Source organism: Mustela putorius, unplaced genomic scaffold (assembly GCF_011764305.1).
Source record: "Mustela putorius furo isolate JIRA1106 unplaced genomic scaffold, ASM1176430v1.1 tig00537227_pilon_pilon_pilon, whole genome shotgun sequence".
NCBI classification, from domain to species: Eukaryota; Metazoa; Chordata; class Mammalia; order Carnivora; family Mustelidae; genus Mustela; species Mustela putorius.
Genome location: NW_025422368.1, coordinates 41,970,480 through 41,992,082, shown reverse-complemented (window position 1 = coordinate 41,992,082; position 21,603 = coordinate 41,970,480). Strand labels below are relative to the sequence as shown.

Genomic DNA, 21,603 nt, shown 5'->3' with positions numbered 1-21,603 from the left:
GAGATTTTTTACCTGTCAGGATACGGCCATTTCTACATTATTTTTTAAGAAGCACGTGTATACCAGAATGGAAAATCATTGAACAAGAAAATAACTGAATTAGGAGAAAAGCTTCAAAGTAAGTTTCTCGTGTCTTAGCAAATATCAAAAAATACTGGTTATTCAGTCAATCCAGTAACCCATAGTCTTTTTTTCTCTTTAGACTATAAACTGTAGAATGAAACAGGAGGATTCTATTACTTCTTTTGGAGATTTGTTCATTGAATTCTTAGAGGATCAGGTTATGCACATATGGAAACATAGCAGTTGGGATTCTGACAGTATGCTATTACTGTTCAGCTGCCCCCTTTGCCCTGCTTGACTAAAGGAAGGCCCCAAAGAGCAGAACAAACACAATGTACTTATTTTTAAAATCACCCTTTTATAGTTCATATTTAAAACCAACATAACAAATAAAACAGTTATGAGCAAAGTTTATACTCTAAACCTAAGAAGCAGTGATTTCTCTCTAGTTGCTTCTACAGATTGCTTTCTGTATATGCAAACAGTCCTTCTGTGTTATCTTTTAAAAAAACTCTTGATACTAAACCAACAGTATCATATTGGAAAATGAAAATCCTTCATTACAGTAAATAAAATGGTTCGTGTAGAACAGTGCTAAGAACAGTCTGAAGAATTAGCTAAGACCATGATGGAAGACTACTATCCAATATTAAGACAGGACAAAATCATCACACATTATACTCTAAAGAGCAAAACTTGTCTGGACTCTTGAGTAAGGGAAAGCTTTAGAAACTATGCACTAAAGCAAGCTGGCACAGAGTATTTCTTAGGCTTGACCTGCTCCTCCAATGAGGTTTCTGGATTTTTCCTGTATGGCAACTGGTATTACATTGCATCACTATTACGTTTGCATATTATAGTTTACAACAAACTTACTAAGTTCATGACAAGCAAACCGATTTTTTTTTAAATAAACAAGTAAATTACAAGGGTGAAAGTCATACAGCCTTCTTCTCCACTACAGAAAGTCACTATAGAAGTTTTCTTCTAAAACAATCTATAAATAGCCACAAACATCTTACCTTAATATCATAATGGTCCTTCAAACCATCTTCAACATGATTTAGAAATTCAAAGATATCTAGTCTATCAAGACAACTGTCTAAAAGTGTGTACATACACTCAAAAGCTGCCTTTCTAATATCCAGTCCATCATCAACTGTATGCTTAAATGGACCCATTTCTACCTGTTGAAACAAAAAAGAATGTGTGGGTATACTTAAAAGTAAAAGACAAGCTTAGATAAACAGTAATGTAACTAGCTTACCTCTCTTATAAGCTCCTTTCTAACTTTTGTTTCATTATAAAGATGTGGCAGAACAGTATCTAGAAGATCCCTTATTAATGATGGTTTATTATGTGCTGCTGAATTGAATGTGACCAAGGCTACTCTTCTTACATTCAAATCTGGGTCTTCCAACGTTTTTAGGAAATCACCTGAAAATCGTTAAGAAGCAATATACAGTCACTGTAGCCTTAAAACAAAATAGGTATGTTTTTTCTAAACGGATAAATTTATTGTTTATATTATTGTCATTTCTTCAATGCAGGTCACAGAAGAACGTGACGACAGAATAAGAACATGAAGATAGATTAGATTAAGTGAACCACAGAGCTGCCTTTGGCAACAGGTAAGCTACCAATTAAACACAATTACATTCAGACATGATAATCGACTCACAGCAGCATTCTATATTGCAGAGGATATGGCATGAGAGAGCCCCAAAAGTTCCCTAATTATTTCTATAGATATATGAAAAAAGATAGGCGACACAGAGAAGTGGTGGAGCCAGCAGCTATAAAAATAACATAAATGATTCTACTCAGAGTTCAAAATTAGTATTTTCACTGAAAGCAACAAAAACTGAATTAAAAACATTGAGTTCAAAAGAAGATAAACAGGATTAGGACTAGATCCATTGCTTGATAAACTGAATACAATTAACAAGTTTATAATTTATCAGATGATAAAGAGAAACGTGCCTTCAAAATTTATTTCTATCATTAATGAAGAATATATGAATTTGTAAGAGGGTTAAAAATACAAAAGGAGAAAACTGAAACCTAACACAGGACCAAAAAAAGCAGAAATAAGTCTGGTTTATCTTGCAAATGGGAACAAATTACAGTGCACAGATGTTTGGAGTCACACAGATGGTGATCCAAACTGCTTCACTCACCAACTATATGACTTTTGGCAAGTTATTTTAGGCAAGAGCCTCAGTTTCTCAGTTTACAAAATGAGAATTGTAAACCTGCTAGGCTACACGAGTAGACTAAATTGCATGTATACTACCAAATAGTATTTGGGACATCCCTAATATTCACATGGAGTTACTGTTCATCATTATAGAATCTCAACCCTACAGTCAGCAGTCCTTTGGAATACACAGGAAGAAAAGAGGTGTCAAGACTTGAATATATCAATCACAACAGCAATTTGAATGAATGGGAAGGAAATAATACTTTAGACACCATATACTGGTAAATTCAAGGCTGACCACCCAAGAAACTTCTGATTACAAGAAGTGTTCAGGAGATACCTTGTAATCAAAAAAATTTAAATATACCAGACTAAACCTTCTTACTCCTCTGTTTGCTTACAATTACTAAGACATAAATTAGAATAAAGTATTTGTTTTCAGAAAGCATCTATAATATTGCTACTATTATGGACAAATGGTGATATGCACTAGGATTACCTATCCCCAACTCTTTGGTTTAGTTATTACAATGTTTAAAAAGCCTCCTAGGTGATTCTGATGTTACTGTAGTCACAAATAATACAAAACAAGATCAAAATTCAATGAGAATGACCATCATTTGATCAAATAACTATATCAATGACTCACAAAGGTTGACCTGTCAACCTGGATCTGTCTCTGGAGATGTGGCACAGGACTCTTCACCTTTGTCCTATCTTGTACAACACAAAAAATGTCAAATACATCAAAGTGGGGCACCTGGGTGGCAGAGTTGGTTGAGAAGCTGATGCTTAGTTTTGGCTTGGGTTGTGATCTCAGGGTTGTGGGGTCAAGCCCTCTGTTGGGCTATACACTCAGGGAAGAGTCTGCTTGGGATTCAGTCTCCTTCTGCCCCTCCTACTCATGATGCCTTATTCTCAAAATAAAGAAGTCAAACCAAAAACAGGTGAGAATAGACGGCAAAAATCTTCCAATTCAGACCTTCTTTATTTCCAGGCCCCAACAATAGCATCCATTTATCCCTATGTGCCTCTTATTCTGAACTAATAACCCATTTCTGTAATTCCTTACAATTTTTTTTTCCCCTTTCTGGCCTACTGCAGAATGGCCCAAAACTACAAAGCCTCTTTGCCATATCCGTCTATCCACTTTGCTGGTATCTCTGTTGCTCTGTCTTTAGGAATACACCAAGGTTTTAGGTATTACCCACTCTAGGAAAACTGATTATGAAAACAACACAGTGAAGTATAAAATCATTAAAAATAACCCTAAAAACTAATTCTTGTCTTTGTAGATACAGAGACAGCTCTAGTCTCTTCTGGCTCTCTCTTAATTCTACTGTTTTTTATTCTTACATTGTCTCCACAGATCTCCTTGGGAGCTGGAGGGCTTATAGGTAAGAACAGAAAATTGGGGCTCTAACAGATCAAATCAAGATTGATTCATATCTGGCCAGACAGACCAAAAATGTAGTTCACTCTGAAGACATCCCAGTATATTTATTTGCAAAATTATCTGATAACTTCAAACTAAAGGTTGATAGAATTTAAGTATGTAAGATCAAACATTATCAATTATCGGGCCTTTACACACATTTTATTTTAGTTCCCTGGTAATATTTAGTTACTGAAATTATTACTCAGTATGTTTAACTTTGTTTCCACTTACCTATGCAGTTCTTTAACAGGGGGTCAATAGGTTGTGGATGATCAGAAATAGTAAACTTCACAGCTGTAACCACTGAGCTTCGGGCATATGATGAACCTAATTAAAAAGAAATTTTAAGTCTACTGGTATGTAAATTCACTAAAATCCATAGACAGCTTCAGCATTTTCAAACCACTTCAACTGACATCAGTGTCCTCAATTTCTTAAAATTCTCTCTGGTCGGGTGCCTGGGTGGCTCAGTGGGTTAAGCCGCTGCCTTCGGCTCGGGTCATGATCTCAGGGTCCTGGGATTGGGGCCCACATTGGGCACTCTGCTCAGCGGGGAGCCTGCTTCCCTCTCTCTCTGCCTGCCTCTCTACTTATGATCTCTCTCTCTCTCTCTGTCAAATAAATAAATAAATAAATAAATTTTGAAGATCTTAAAAAAAAAAATTCTCTCTGGTCAAGAGGGGAGGTACTGGGGCACCTGGGTGGCTCAATCGGTTAGGCCTCTGCAGCTCAGGTCATGATCTCGGAGTCCTGGGATCCAGCCTGCATTGGGCTCTCTGCTCAGCAGGGAGCCTGCCTCCCCCTCCCCCTGCCTCTCCACTTATGATCCTTCCATCAAATAAATAAGTAAAACCTTTAAAAAAAAAAAAAAAAAGAGGGGAGGTACTCACTGCTCTCAGGGGAGGTAAAATTTACCCATAAAATATAATCCCATTAGATTTCAAAAGAAATAATGTCTCCTGGGAAGGAAAAGACCTAGAAGAGCAACAGTGGAGATTCTAGCTCTCACAAAAGGGAAGTGTTTAAACCTATAAATAGCTTATAAGATCTTCAAATGTTTTCTTAAAAAGCAGTTTCTAAAGAAAGCACTCGCTTTTCTTACCCACTACTTGGTCTAAAGGAATTGACACTAGTAAATCCGAAGTCTTCTAGGATCCTTCATTTGAACTATGTTCACTAATTTTAGTATTAAAATTAGTACTACCAAGGCTCCTTGGTATGTATTAATTCAAGAGACATCTCTCTTTTCCACATTTCAAGATAAGAGTAACATTAAAATATAAAGAACAAAAGGAACTACAACAGATTTAACCATGATCCTATTACTCTATCCTTTTTAAACAACAAAATGTCATTTGAATATGGCTCCACACTGCAACATAAGGCAAGAGGTTCTACATGTAACACAACACAAAAAGGGTTTACTTCTGCATTAGGCATCTTTCAAGGTTACCAACTGCCGATTAAATTTTAAGAAAATCTAGGTACCCACCTGATATCAAATACCCCTTAAGCCGTGGAAGGAGAGTTTCTGGATCAATTAGAGTGAGTTTCCCTAGACATTCAGCAACAACATTTCTGGTTCCTTCTTCTGCACACTCACAGTGCTTTAGCAGTAAGGCCCAGATGTTTTCAACATATGGTTTAAGGCCCACTACTGACGCAGAGCTAATAATTTCCTTCAAGGAATGAAGCAGAAGATACTGCCTTTTGGGCTGACTGGTTATTTCTTGTAAGACAAACGGTAAATACTCAGGAAGGTTGCCCACACTAATGCTGCCTAAAGCATAGGAGGCGGCTGATTTAACTTCTTCGCTAGGAGATGAGAAGGCTTCTAATATTACAGATTTTAGTTCCAGCTGCCCACTTAAGTCAATATGATGCCCAACTTCTCCGAGAGAAAGCAGAGCTAAGAGACGAATGGAATCTGTAGACCTTGAGTTTTTGACATCTTGAATAAATTGACCTACTACGGCTGGTCCTTCTTTAGGGCATGCTCGAGTAAGGGCAGCTACACATTTGGCAATAGAATAGTAAGACTGCTTGTGAGTAAGAGCGGTGCTCTGTGAATAAACTGGACCAGTTAGCATGCGCAACAAATCCATGTATCCTAGATTATTTGTTCCAGTGACAACCAGAGCTTGGAAAAAGTCTAGCATGGCGCTAAGAGCTCCCCCCTGTAACAAAGGTGATCTCACAAGTCCAATAAGTTCATTGAGAATGGATCCACTTATCTTTGAAAGGGAGGAGGGATACACTTTTGCCAGTGTGGTAAGGAAACTGATAGCCATCTGTGAAACATGCATATCACTTTCACTGATAAGAGGTGGGAGCTCATCTAGAACTGCATCAATCATGGCAGCTGTCAAGCTGTCACTATAGTTTTTAATTAGAATATCTAGGGCAGAAAGGGTACCCAGTTTCAAAGCTCTCTGGTTTTTCCTGAGAAACGATGCAAGGATAGGAACCCCTTCTCCCAGGACAGGCCTCAAATCTATCTTCAAAGGTGACCCAGCAATCAGTGTCAACGCCTTCACTGTAGTTAACCGGGTAATTTCATTCTTTAGTCTCTCCAAGAATATCTGAAGTGTATTAGGTAAATCAGAACCCAAATTGTCTCCAAGGTTGCAAATAATTTGTCCCATACAGGAAATAGCCCTTTCTTTGACCTCCTGATCAATGTCAGCTGCTTTTAACCTCTTAATAGTACAGGTAAATAGATCTTTGATATAAGGAGTTGCATCAAACGAGGAATGCTGATCTAAAGGACGAATTACTTTCACAAGTTGTTGGGTAACAAGAAGTGCTTCAGATGTAATCTTGTAAAATGGGTCTCCGACACAAGCCACGACTGGAGGGACCAAAGCCTGAACATGAGGATGGAAGACTTGAGGCGAGTGGTTACAGAGGATTACATAGAGACACGACAAAGCATCAATCTTCAAATTTGATGAGCTTGATTTATCATTCAGTGAGAAAATGATTCCTAAAAAGCCAACAGAAAAATAATTTTTATGTAGTCTTAAGAAAAATTAAAAACTAATCCCTAAAATATTAGTAAAGTTTCTACTTCATCATACTGTATCTCTAAAGTAGTAGAAATTCCACAATCTACGATAAACATTACAGGTAAGATTTTTAACTTGAAAATTTCTAACTTTATGCATTTGAAATGGGTCTATGTGTAAATTAAGTTGTCACAAATTACCTTTTGAAGGAAACAACGTTTAAACTTATTGAAGACTTAAGAAAATCTCTAATTAGTCCCCAAAGTGATTTGTTATTCTTTTATTCTTTTCATACCTGGTACGAGTACAGGAATGTGCTGTGTTAGGGCCCCAGGTAATACATTTACCAGTTCAGTTAACATGTTAAAACAACACTGTCGGGTCTTCACACTTTTTTCTTTCATCTGTTTGTGCAGAGCTTTAACAATGTTGGGAACCTGTAATTATTACACACTCATTAGCTGGTTTCAGCTAGTGGTATTTCCTCAGTACACTTAACACAAATTATCAGAGTTGGGGAGAGAGGGAAGAATTTAACAAGACTGTTTCATACAAATTTTGTTGTACCTATTACATATGGTCTCTTGGAACTATTTGTTTTATACTCGTAATAGAGAAAAGCTATCATTAGCTTTCTACAGAGCAAGAAAAGTCTTCCTTGATTATGAAATGCACAAAACTAGAAATCAAACCAAGTAATAAATTTTCAACCAAACTTTAAGGAATAAATTATAAATGGCTTTTGAACAAAAATAACACAGATACTGCATTAAAAGAAAAAGGACAAATCATGGAAAAGAAACCATTAAATGGGTCTTTGTCTTTGCTCTGACAATGAAACAGACCTCACTTCAAAATGTAGCTCCAAGCAGCAAGGTTATGATTCAAAAACATCTGCTTCTAAACTTTGTAATATTTTCTTAGTTGGTAAAACCTAAACAGATTATTTACTAATCCTACAGGTAAGAGGATATATATAGACACATGCCAAATCGAACAGTGATCTGAGAGCTAGAGATAAAAGAAAACCACCTAATTCATTACATCATCAGGATTTCCCACATTTTCATCTGACTTCTATACACTTTTTCTCATTTCCTTCTGCAATTAACCTTCAGTGTTCACTTTTAGGTTCACCATGATTTTTTTGTTAATTTATATTCAGTCTCACAACTGTTTTTGTATGTTATAAAAATGAACAAATATGTATGCCATGGGGCTGCTGTAGGGATTAGATATAAGATAGGAAAATGCCTAGCATGCATTAAATACTCAGTAAGTAGAATACAGCTCTAATCTTTAGAATCTTAGAGAAGAGGTCCTGAAGTAAAAAAATATCTATACCAGTTGTTATTAGTAAATTAAGTCCTTACAATGTACTAGGCACTAGACCATTTACATAGGCCACATCATTTCTCACTACCGTGGATAGTGCATTCTAAGTAAATAAACTTATTACAAATGAGAAAAATGAGGTTTAATAAACTGGACTAACTTGTCCAGGATCACACAGCTGAATCAGGAGCAAAGTGAGGTACGAACACAAGTAGTGTGACTCCGTAACTCTAAGATTTCTCTGTTACAAGTACTTCTCAGTCACAAGTAGTATGACTCCATAACTCTAATATCATCAAAGATAATATTAAAATAATTTTAAGATTCAGTAAAATTATCTAGTAAAATCAAGAACACCTCAAATCAGAATAAACTATAAGTACCATAATATTAATGTATATAAACTACTACATAAACATATCCCAGAAGTCTGCTCACTCTTCTGAAGATGTTCTAGGACTCAGATTTCCGTATATTAAAAAAAATTTAATTTTGTATTTCCAAGGACGATTTTCAACCATACTTAAACTGACCTGACTCTGAAGCATTGTTAAAGGTGTTTCTCCCTGCTCCATTGCATCAGGGTCACAGAGCCAACTCTGAACAGGACGAGTTTGCTTTAAAAGAGAAAGGTATGCATGGAAAACATCTGCCTTTACATTCTCTTCACGCTCCTTAAATCTGGATATCAGTGCAGGAGAGACAGTCTTGTAGAATTCTGGAAGCATTTCATGCCTTGTGCTAACTACAGCATCCAAGCACTTGGCAGCTGCACGTCTCACTTTCCAACTCATGTCATCGTCATCACTATATTCATCATCGCTCCCTAAAAGAAGTTTTAATGTTAACAGGCTATTAATTATAAGAAAAGTTTATCATTTAATACAGAAAGTAAGCTGTTACTAAGTTTTATAACTTTTCACTGACATACAGCAACAGAGAAGTTTTATTTTTATTTTTTTTAAATAGAGAAGCTTTAAAAGAACAAGTACTTAACAAGATTACAAAAATTTACAAATAAATCAACCTTAAAGAATCCTGTTTTAAACTTGTTAATCATCTTCTTACTTATTGTGCGTAATGAGCAGCTTATCAATCTTTATGGTGATTCTAACATGTGAAACTTCTTTACAACATAAGTATTTGTAAAATCAGCCTTTAAAACAGTATGAAAAGAAGCTCAAAGGACTCATCTGACACTATAGGAAAATCAAACAATCAAAGAATTAATAAATAAACCAGGATATAAGATTGATGACTGTAGATGAGGTGTTAAAAAAAAAAAAAAAAAAGCATGGTTACCAATCCCAGGACATGCTGGGGAGAAAAGGAAATCTTGACATCCACTTTCTTTGTAGCTCTAAGGCTTTTCACTAAATTTGATGATGGGCTATTAGGAAAAAATATGTGTATTTCCAACGTTTCAACATATTCTTTTAAGGTAGTTTAAAGAAACTATACTTCCGCAACAAGAAAATTCTGCTAAGAACAAAGCACCATGTAAAAACTGAACACCATCTTCTCCAAATTCCTGTTAAACCTTAAAACAATGTTTCAATGCTATCAACTCCATTTCACTTATGTATACTTCATTAACTTTCATGTTGTGTGAAATCTCTGAAAATTATTTCCTTCTAACACTCTAAGGCTGAATCAATTGGGTAACAAAGTCAGAAGGATGGTAAAAACACCAGCTGTTCTCAGGACAGTCTAAAATTAATCAAACAATAGCCCTGAAATGCTGATTCCTCACTGGGGGAAAAAGATGTTGCCTTTGCATTGGCTTATATTCCAATGAGCTTAGTGACAGTTAAATGTAGCCAGCTATGCCTTAGAAAACCCTAGGATTACATAACAAAATACTAACTAAACCCAAGGCATTTGACTTATTCACCAATACATATGTGAATAACAATTAGAAGGTACTGTATCAAAATGGACTATTTAAAAGCAAATTAATAAATGAAGTTTTTCCCACAACAACCCAACTATGGGAATTATTTTGCAGAAATATACTTTGTTGAAAAAAGGGTTATTAAAACATTAAATACCCAATTACTGAAATTATGTTGCTTTTATGTTACAATAACAGTATGGCAGAAAGGTAGTTATTAGGTATAATCCATGCAAACAGATAAAACAGCTGAAGGACTTGGTTAGTTATTCAACAAAAGTACTTGGCACACGAAAAACCAACAATCAAAAACAGGAAACCTATACTGCCTAATGGTGTTTCAAAGGATACTCTCTATTACAATCCCTTCAGTAATACAGCACATTTACTGAGTGTCTTCTGTGTGTCAAGCACTATCCTAAGCACTGGAATTAAGTAGTCAATAAAGGGGCTGAAAGTCTCTGACTTCAAGAAATTTACATCCTAGTGGGTAGAAAATAATTACAATATGTCAAAAGCAATTAGTTGTAAGAAAGAAAATAAAAATGTTGAGAAGGAAGAAAATAAGTAAGGGGAAAGCCCTGAGACGGGAGACTGAATGAAGAGGGTGTGAAAGTAATCACGTGTCACCCCAAAGCTTTTGGCATGATAAACTAAAACAAGGGTACCATTCTGAGATAGAAAAGGCTAAATAAACAGGTTAGGTAGATTGGGGGGAGGAGGGGGATGTGGAGAGATTATTTTAGACACCTAACCAGTAAATCAATTAAGCAGATGTATATACAAACTTGAAATTCACAGGAAAGATCTGGAATAAAGAAAAATTTCAGTTTTCAGTATACTGATATTAAACGCAGGACACTAGTTGAGATTGACAAGAATATTAGAGTATCACAGAAAAGTCTAAGCCCTGGAACACTCCAAAGTTTGGTGATCAGGGTTATGAAGAGCAACCAGCACAAGGACTGAGAAAGAGTAATCACAAAAACAGGACTAACATCATTACAAAAATAGGACTAGTATCAGGAGAGTGTGGTATCCTGGAAATTAAATGAAATGCTGCTGGTATGAGAAATAGGCAAACATCTAAGGTCACTGGTGATCCTGTCCATCACTTAAAGACTGGATTCAAGAGAGAAGGACAAAAAGGAACTGAAGAGCATTCTTTTGAGTCCTGTTTTAAGAGAAACTGGGCAGTAGCCACCAGAGTGTAATACCAGGTTAGGAGGGATTTTTTTATAGCTGTTTCTGTTTTCTTTTTAAAAAATAAATTATTGACTTTGGAGGAATATAAATTTATTCAAAGAATCAAATTTAAAAATATGAAAAATTATCAGGAAATCCACCAACTCACATACCTCATCACTTACCCATTTAATCATCTCCACTATGATTCTTTTAATCCTAGTAGAAACAACTAAACATGAGCAACCCGTATGTCCTTGAAAGTGCTATTCCTTTCCAGAGTAAATACTACAAATCATAGCACAATGACATCAATCTCCGGAGCCTCAGAAATGTTTAGATGATTCATGAAAGTTAAATGGGGCCTCAAATAACATTTAGGAGTTTTCAAGAAAGTAACATATAAAACCAACCATAACTGCTGAATATGTGTATCTACAATACAGTTTTAAAATAACATTCATTTTCCTCCTCACAAATACCCCTTGTAGAAAATATGAATAAAGAACACAATTCTCTTGGCTAGCAATTATAAATGTACTAGTAAGGTTTTTTTCTGTGTATTTAAAAAAATAAAACTGGAACATAACTTCCATTACCCACCTTTTCACTCAACGTATTAGTAACTGCTTTAATATTCTTCTAGATTCTGAAAATACTGCACAGCAGTTAAGTACATGGATGCCCCATAATTTATTTAATCAATCTGCTCTTGTTGAATACTGAGGTCATTTTCCCTTTCACTAAGTAAGGATCATCTCCATCTATAACACTGGGTCTTAAATGAAAATTTAACAAATTCCTTCTATTTAATTTGAACTACCTTGGTCGTCATCGTCACCACCATCTGCATCCATAGCATTTTCATCTTCATCTTCATCATCATAATTATAATTTGGATCATAGGTAAGATATTTAAGACAAATATTTATAATGGTAGAAACATGAGGATATACTTCCTTAGGACATCTGAAGAAAAAAATAAAAGCTGCCTTGAATAACTGTACTCTTCTCCTTGATTCACTGACACCTTCTATTACCAGATTTTTTTCTTCCTTACAACACAGCATAGGAAAGTGGTTCCCAGTCTTTCAATACCAATGACTTTGCATATTTTAAAATATTTACTTTTCAAATTACACTTAATTTTAAGATGAACTTTTCCCATTCTAATATCTCTGAAATCAGGATGATTCTTACAAGTAACTGATATATATAATGGTTAATGTTAATGTGGTGAGTATAAAGAAAAATCTGTATATGCTCTATCTTCTCAACATAAGACTAGAAGACTAAGCCCAAGTGAATATGCTCTTCAGCAACTAGGACTGTTTGTGAAAATGCCAGTGCATATACTTCTAGGCTTGGTCTCCCAGCTATATGCTGAGAGACAGAATATAGACATGCCCCACAAAAAAAGAAAAATTTATGTTTCTCAATTAAAACAACATAAACAAATCCCACAATTTCTGTCTTTAAAAATTTGGTATAACCATAAGCTACTTTTTTTTAAAAAGATTTTATTTACTTGACACAGAGAGAGAGAGATCACAAGTAGGCGGAGAGGCTGGCAGAGATGGGAGAAGCAGGCTCCCTGCTCAGCAGAGAGCCCAATGCGGGGCTTGATCTCAGGACCCTGAGATCATGACCTGAGCTGAAGGCAGAGGCTTAACCCACTGAGCCACCCAGGCGCCCCCATAAGCTACTTCTTAAAAAACCATGAGTGGGCAAGGGATTACTGCAGATAACAACCAGTGAAGTCTCAAGACACTATGCTATATCCCAAACTGTCAATTCTAGCCAAAGGCAAAAAATTCTGCTCCTCAGCGAGTATGGTTTTCTAGCACATAACTGAAGATTTTAGTATTAGAACTAAAGTTTCCAAATGAAGACTCACTACCCTAGCAAAATGGATGTGACAAACTTCAAAAAATGTTGGAAAGATAAAAAATTCACTACGCATTTTTGGACCGGTAATTTTTACCCTGCTGCTCTTTAAGACTACATTATTAAATTAAACCAAAAGACAACCATAAATACTTTTCCAAATTCTTTCAAGTACTAACAATAAAAAGGAAACATATCAAATATAAGGACCATATTTTGAAATATAAGATCACATCTACTTCAAATACTGCACTGGTTATCAGTTACTGTTTAATAAGAATTTATTCTAATCAAACATCTGAAACCAAAACTCATCCTGGCTGTCAGTAAAATAACCCATTTCTCCTCACCCACCTACTCTAGATCTTAATTACTCTATTCTCAATGGAAAATTTTACTTGAATATAGAGAGATCCTAAAAACTTACCTTCTCACAAATGACTCAAAGGCTTGAATGCAGTACTCTCTTAATTCATCATCATCTACATTACAAAATTTTACCACCAAAGGAATTATCTTCTCAAGGTATTCACCTAAGAAAAGCATATTCATTCTTAAAAACATTCTTTTTTTTTTTTTTTAAATTGAAGAAAATTTTGAAGTATTTAAACATTTCTTACCTATTCTATGACCAGCTTGTCTACTAATTGCAGCAATACATTGTATATAGGTTCTCGTTGTTGACATTGAATCATTTTTGGACAATTCTGACAACAGATGTTCAATAAGATCTACAAAAACTATATTTCCACAGCTCATAACCAGATGGCCAAGAGCAATAATGGTTCTTTTCCTCACTGCAAGTCTAGGGCTGGTCAACTGGGGGAGCAGACAGGTCAGAATTGAAGGATGGAAATTAACAAGAAGTCCTCCTTGCCTTAAAATAAAATAAAAAAGAAAGAAAACCATAAATAAATTCAAGAGGTCTGAGCACTACTGAAATGTCCGGCCTCTGACCTCAATGTATTCAAAGAGTAAAAACTTAGACAACGCTAATCCAAATTCAGAATTAGATTAAAACAATACTTTCTCTACCAACCCAACTGGGAAGCTGAGTTAATAAGTAAATGCAGTTTTGAAATCTGTATCCCAAAATTCAATTCCAGAATCCAGAACCATACCCCCTTCTATAAGATATCCAACCAACAAGCTTAAGAATTCACAAAAAAAATCAACAATCTTGGCACTTTTCCAAGATCTGTATAGTGTTTTCCCTATTAATAGCTTTTTCTCTAAAGCTATTCTGGGGGTTTATAATCAACATCTCAAATCTCAGAACCTCTTGACTACCCCCTCTTCCTATGGTCTTTCCTCAACGTATCTATGTACTAAGTTGCATCGATCCTACTGGTCCAACCCTCTTCCAAATCATTTCACATGTGCAGTTTAGGCAGTCAATTGTAGTTAAACACCTGTGTGCCAGGACCCTGCAACTGATCCAGTAACACACAAAACAAAAAGTCTGAGTATTTACTACCTACTACTTACGAAATTAAGTATAAATTCCTCACCTTCTTCAACATGACCACAACCTATGAAAATGATTTCCTACTACTTTTCTATTCATTCTATGTATTCTGGAAAACGAGAATACAATGTTTCCCAACTCCAAAATGACTTATGCTGATATATTCTAAACCTGAGCATGTATACACCTGTGCCCTACCCATTCTTCAAAACTAAATTCAAATGTCATTCTTGCCATAACAAACTTCTCATATTTTAAATCCTGAAACATACCAAGAGTCTCAGTATTTAGTTCCACTTTTGTTCTTCTCTCCTATAGCAAAATATAGTTCTTATGTGTACCAGGATGGTAGCGCTCACCTTCTACTGTAAATATGTACCATAGAAAGGCACTTAACTATTTCCAAGCTGCAGTGACTCGGGCACAAGTGAAGGCACAACAATGAAGACGTAATGATTTTGAGAATTAGGGATACACTATAACTGATAGGTCTTTTAAGGTATTTTCCCCCTTGGAATTGATTATATCTTCCTATCTTTCAGAGAGAAAGGAAAAGCAAACAGAGGACTTCCAGAAGAAAGCAAACAAGAAACAAATTATAAAGCCAAGCTCCATTCTCCCCAAACATACAATATTATGGTTGCTGAAATTTATGCCATTATTTTAACTGGAAAATTTGCTACTCCTAGCAGCACATCTCTTATTTAACAGAGAAATCCCTGTTATCAAGATCTAAAACATTAAATGTTTTATGTTTTATGTAAAACATAAAAACTATGCTGACATATTCAAATCACAAATTTTATTACTTTTCAAAACTACAAAAAATGCCTGCTATGCAATATGATGTGGTAAATATAATTAGCTTATTTCTCCCCTCCCACATATTTATGAACCACCACAATTTAAACATGGACAATTTCAGACCAAATTATATTTATCAAAAGGTGTTTTTAATAAATGCACATAGTTTTTGCATTACAAATAATACAAATAATAGGCATGTTTACCTGCTCAACATATCAGCCATAATATCCAAGGCTTCTAGCTGAACAGAAACATCTTCCTGCTTTGCTATTGCACTGGTAAGACGTCCAGTAATCTTTTTACATACATTAGCAGCTAATGCAGAGCCTGAATGAATAATAAACCAAGAATAATTTCAAGGCAAGTATAATGACTCTACCTTATATTCATGGTGCTTACTAGATAATCAACAACTTTAAATGATTATAATTGAGACGGACTTAAGAGATCCATGTCAGAAAAGTAAGTATTTCAAAACGGGTTGTTTTTAGCCAAGTAATTTATTAGATATAAGCAGAAATAAGAGATAATAACTGCAGAAGGAGTATATGACACAGGCAAAACAGTAACAATTCAACAGACTCTACTGGACAAGTATTCTATATACTGACATGACTGCCGACGATGGAGCCAATAGGAGCTGTAGTGTTTGCACCTCTAGACTGGAGAACAGAAATGAATTTTCTTCTATTTGAATATTCTTTACTAGCAACCTAGACTTTTTAAAATTTCAGTAAATTAAAAACCAAATATATTCTGAGCTCTAACAACATGATCTCTTAAAAAAGAGAGAGAGCTGTAAACCTGTAAGATCCTTCCTATTCCAATCCAAAGACTCCAAAACTTCATTATGATGAACTAGAAATGCTGTTCCAGAGAACTCATAAATCAAGGTTATTCTATTTTGAAGCAGATTTGTCTTATTACTGGCAGGTGGGAGAAAAAAAGAACAAGAAATTAATCTAAACGGTTAACAGAATTCGTTAGAACCAGAAATCAGCTAAAAACAAACATGTTTCAATGAAAAGAAATGAGGAAAACATCAATATAACTAATATAAGAAATATTTTACAGAAATAAGAATAAAGTCACACTGATAAGAAACAGCTGAAAAAGCATCATCTTTCGATTAAAAGATAATGGAGGATTTGAATCTTCACCCAAATAGGTAATCACAACTTTGGGTGCATTAACCTCATCTCTCTGTGTTTCAGTTCCCTCGTCAATAAACTAGGAATATTATGACCCATATGGCTGATGTTTAGACTTACTGAAATAATACAAACCAATCTAGCATGATGGCTAGCACAGCAAAAGATTAAATATTTGTTAAGTAAATGAGTAAAAACTACATACTTAGACTACACTATTACCAGTCTACATCTCTCCATGAAGTAGATAATAATTTTACTTAACCTGTAGATAAGACCATCAACAACTTCAGCCTGCTGATTTTAGCCAACAGCTTGGTAGTCAAGATCAATTCTAAAATTTGCATTACCTAAATATTTGTGTCAGAGGCCAAAGTCTAATTAATTAACAAATTCATTGTCATTTTAAATTTTTTAAATTACCAAAGTAGCTACAGAGTCAGCCCTAATAAAGATACTAGTAAACTGTACTATTTCACAACTGTCTTAAAACAGTATTATGTTTCACACATCACAAATTCTGATGCAAAGCAATATTAATATTGAAAATAGATAGCTAACCTTTTCCCTTAATGCACAGGTTAGCATTAACTCTGTTCTGTAGCCATGGTAAATACAACAATAAAAAATCTTGCTATTCCTACAAAATACTTAAATTCAGTCAAAATATTATTCATTTAAAAGTGAAAATTGATTTTAAGCAAAAATAAGACTCTGGACATTTTTCCTCTTACTTGTTCAAAGAGATCCTTACAAAAATCCTCTGATAGACATTACTCCCCTTCCCTGGCCAGGAGGAAAAAACAAATGAAAGGAAGAACAGCTCCAGGTAAAAAGGAACTAGGAAGAAAAAAGTGCTCTTGCTTACCACTGGAAGCTGGAGGAAGTTCTCCAATTACTGTTTTAAGGCCAATACTTGAAATATCTCGAAGTTGTTCCTTATCAGAAAGCATGTTAGTGCAGAGGGTATCTACAATTGTCTCTACTTGGTATTCTTTCACTTTACTCACTAAGGGTCCAAGACTGTAATATAAAATAGAAAAAAAATTAATTTACATTAAATACAAAAACAAAAATAGACAAAAGCATTAATTTTTTCTGCCTAGCAACTATTAACACAAAGTAAAGACACTATGCCTGTATCATCCCATTGTATATGAATAAGGGTGTAAAACAAATTTGGACTGATAAGTTCCTTGCAGTTGGTTTCCAGTTTTCCCACTGATATCCACCATGGTTTCATGAAACTTAAAGATGCTTTTACCTCTCCCAATCCTTCATATATACAAAACATTTTTTACTACTAAAAAAGCTAATTAGGAGTCTGCTCCTAACAAAGATCCTATGGTTTACCTGAAACAGCAATTTCATCCAATACATCACTTTGCCAACTCTGATCCTGCCTTCCTCCTCTCATCTATCACCAACTCCACCTTGTGAACCAAAAGAATTCACATTCCTTCTATTTTCCTGTTTAAATTTTAAAAAGCATCAAACCACTGGTTACAAAAAGCGAACAAGTTAGTACTACTCTGTGTTCCCAAAGAACCTTGGATATTCTGTTCATATTAGTGTTTTATATTATTATTATTATAGGTTTGCGTGAAGGTCCACTGATTGTCGACGGAGAAAAGTTCTTCCTTAGTGCCCTTCCCAAAGAATTTAGCACACAGATGCTTGGTACATCAATTTTCATTGAAGAGCCCTTATATTTAAGACTATACTGAATAAGAAAAGTAATGTCCCTATCTCCAAATATTTACCACTGGTTGATAAGGTTAAGAAATTCACAAAGCTATTTTAGAAATGAAATGAAGACAGGCACCACTCTGCACAATTTCTTTTTAAAAACTCTTAAATTCTATATTAGTATTTACAGGACAGAAGACTGCACCTAAGGACATATTTTTAGGTACTTAGTTTATAGGATATTGTTAGAAAAGAGCATTTTAAATGGAAAGATCAGGGACCAGAATGAATGGAATTCATATTAAAAAAACGAGGAGTGGGAAGCAACAGCAAAAATGAATTACTGGGTCTTCATGAAGATAAAAAGGTTTTGCACAACAAAGGAAGCAGTCGACAAAACCAAAAGACAACTCAAGGAATGGGAGAAGGTAAAAGAACTTAACATACTCAACACCCCAAAAGCCAAATAATCCTGTCAAGAACTGGGCAGAAGACATGAACAGACATTTCTGCAAAGAAGACCTACAAATGCCCAACAGACACATGAAAAAATGCTCAACATCACTTGACATCAGGGAAATACAAATCAAAACCACAATCAGATGCCATATCACACCAGTCAGAATGGCTAAAATTAACAAGTCAGGAAACAACAAATGTTGGCAAGGATGTGGAGAAAGGGGAACCCTCCTACACTGTTGGTGGGAATGCAAGCTGGTACAGCCACTATGGAAAACAGTATGGGGGTTCTTCAAGAAGTTAAAAATAGAGCTACACTACAATCCCATAATTGAACTACTAGGTATTTACCCAAAGGATACAAACATTGTGATCCAAAGGGAGACCTGCACCCCAATATTTATAGCAGCAATGTCCACAACAGCCAAACTATATAAAGAGCCCAAATGTCCACCAACAGATGACTGGATAAAGATGTGTGTGTGTGTGTGTGTGTGTGCACGCACACACACACGAATATTACTCAGCCATCAAAAAGCATGAAATGGCACCATTTACACTAATGTGAATGGAAACAGAGGGTATCATGGTAAGTGAAATAAGTCAATCAGAAACAATTATCATGGTTTTACTCATATGTGGAACTTAAGAAACAAAACAGAGGATCATAGGGGAAGGGAGGCAAAAATTAAATAAGACAAAATCAGAGAGGGAGACAAACCATAAGAGACTCTTAACTATAAGAAACAAACAGCGTTGCTAGAGGGGAAGTGGGTGGGGGAATGTTAATGAGCACTGGGTGTTATATGCAACTGATGAATTACTGAACTCTATATCTCAAACTAATGATACACTGTATGTTAACTGAATTTAAATAAAATAAGTTTAAAAAATGAGGATGAAAAGAACTGTCTGACACAAAAGGCATATAAAGGACAATAGGAAAGGTAGGCCCCTGGGACATTATGGAGAACCTTTAAAGTTAGGATGGCAAATTTAAATGTGATGTGGTAAAACTGGGAGCCAATGCATTTTGTCAAGCATAAGTGACATGATAAAAATAGTTTAACTGGATAAATGTCAGATCAATATTTATCAAATACAGATGTTCAATAAACTAACTGCTTGACTGGAGAAGCCATAGGGAGTGCAATTTGGGAAATTAAGAGAAGAAAGAAAAATAAAAAGGTTGGAGAAATCCAAGAACAATTCAATCCAAAATACAGCAGTGACAAAAGACATGGCATATGTGTAAAAACCTAACATGAAACAATGAAGAAATTGGAGTGAAAATAAAGGGGATTCTAAAAATGAATGTGAAGAGTTCTAGCTTCTGGTAATGGCAAAACAGCTCTGTTGGACCAACCCTTCTGCAGATAAAGACTGTAAACTCTCTAAAACTGTATTTTAGAAAAACAACAATTTGAATGCCAAATAATGATGTTAACTATAAACAGAAAAAGGTCTACCTAGAATTCCAAATCCAGTGAAATTATCCCTTGAAAATGAAAATAAAGGGCACCTGGGTGGCTCAGTTGGTTAAACAACTGCCTTTGGCTCATGTCGTGATCCTGGAGTCCCGGGATCGAGTCCTGCATCAGGCTCCCTGCTCAGCAGGGAGTTTACTCCCCCCTCTGACTCTCCCCCTTCTCATGCGCTCTCTCTCTCTCTCTCTCTCAAACAAATGAATAAAATCTTAAAAAAAAAAAAAAATAAAGACAATTCATGATAAAAACTGAAACTGTATCACTACTAAATCTATACTGCAAGAATTGCCAAAGAAAGTTCTTTCGGCTAAAGAAAAAGTAAACTAGATGGTTATTCGGATTTACAAAGATCACCAGAAACATAAATATGTGTACATAAAAGGCTTTATTTAAGAGACTACAAGGAGTGCCTGGCTGATTCAATGGCAGGGCATGCGACTCTTGATCTCACGGTTGTTAAGTTTAAGCCCCACACTGGATTTAGAGATTACTAATAAGTAAATAAGTACATTTAAAAAAATAAAAGACTATATGGGGCGCCTGGGTGGCTCAGTGGGTTAGGCCACTGCCTTCGGCTCAGGTCATGATCTCAGGGTCCTAGGATCGAGTCCCGCATCGGGTTCTCTGCTCAGCAGGGAGCCTGCTTCCCTCTCTCTCTCTGCCTGCCTCTCTGCCTACTTGTGATTTCTCTCTGTCAAATAAATAAATAAAATCTTTAAAATAAATAAATAAATAAATATACACACAAATATACAAAAAAAAATGGTGCAAGGTTTATATAACTTGTATCAAGTGGTACAGTATTAGCCTTCAGTAATTTTAAGATGCAATTTATAATCCCGCCTAGAATGACAATTCAAAAAAGACTAGGAGACAGTATCTAAAAAGTCAACAGAGGATATCAAAATTAAACATAAACAGATGCACAACCTTTTGGTTTCAGGAACCCTTTTAACACTTTAAAAATCAATGAAGACCCCAAAAACTTTTCTTGTGGGTTCTGTCACTACTTACCATATTAAAAATTAAAAGTGACAAAAATAAACCTATCACATGTTAACATAAACATTTTTTTAAAAATTAACCTTGTGAGAAAATTAAAAATTTTTTAAAAAATTAACCTAAGTGAGAAAAATAGCACCAATATCTATATGTTTGCACTTCAAAAAAAAAAAACTAGATTCTCATATTTGACTTTGTATTCGATCTGTTGTGATGATCACATCATGCGGCCTCTGGAAAATTTCACTGTGCACTTAGAAGAAAACGAGAGTCAAAGGGAAAATAATTATTCACATGATAAACTTTGACACTTTCAGGGTCACATGATGTTCCAGGGTCCCCCGAATCAAACTTTGAGAACTGTTGCTACAAGAGTTGATTAACCCAAAAGAAGGCAGGTGGGGGTGCGGAACACATCAAGAGCAACAGAAGCAAAATGAAAATAAGAATGACACACCTAAATCCAACCGTGCCAAATATTTGTAATAAATGCCAATGAACTATATAAGCACTCTTATTAAAGGGCA

General features: G+C 35.2%; 1 protein-coding gene across 1 annotated transcript in view; it reads right to left on the bottom strand.

Moving 5' to 3' along the window:
• CAND1 (cullin associated and neddylation dissociated 1) overlaps nucleotides 1-21,603 on the bottom strand; it is a 41,455-nt gene that overhangs the window by 2,695 nt on the left and 17,157 nt on the right. Inside the window, exons 3-13 of the mRNA XM_004752470.3 lie at nucleotides 17,308-17,462; nucleotides 15,492-15,615; nucleotides 13,634-13,890; nucleotides 13,441-13,546; nucleotides 11,950-12,095; nucleotides 8,581-8,873; nucleotides 7,008-7,149; nucleotides 5,197-6,690; nucleotides 3,936-4,031; nucleotides 1,331-1,500; nucleotides 1,086-1,250 (exon numbers count right to left, since the gene is read on the bottom strand). Of these exons, the coding sequence (XP_004752527.1) occupies nucleotides 1,086-1,250; nucleotides 1,331-1,500; nucleotides 3,936-4,031; nucleotides 5,197-6,690; nucleotides 7,008-7,149; nucleotides 8,581-8,873; nucleotides 11,950-12,095; nucleotides 13,441-13,546; nucleotides 13,634-13,890; nucleotides 15,492-15,615; nucleotides 17,308-17,462 (3,148 nt within the window). The remainder of the gene's footprint in view (nucleotides 1-1,085; nucleotides 1,251-1,330; nucleotides 1,501-3,935; nucleotides 4,032-5,196; nucleotides 6,691-7,007; nucleotides 7,150-8,580; nucleotides 8,874-11,949; nucleotides 12,096-13,440; nucleotides 13,547-13,633; nucleotides 13,891-15,491; nucleotides 15,616-17,307; nucleotides 17,463-21,603) is intronic.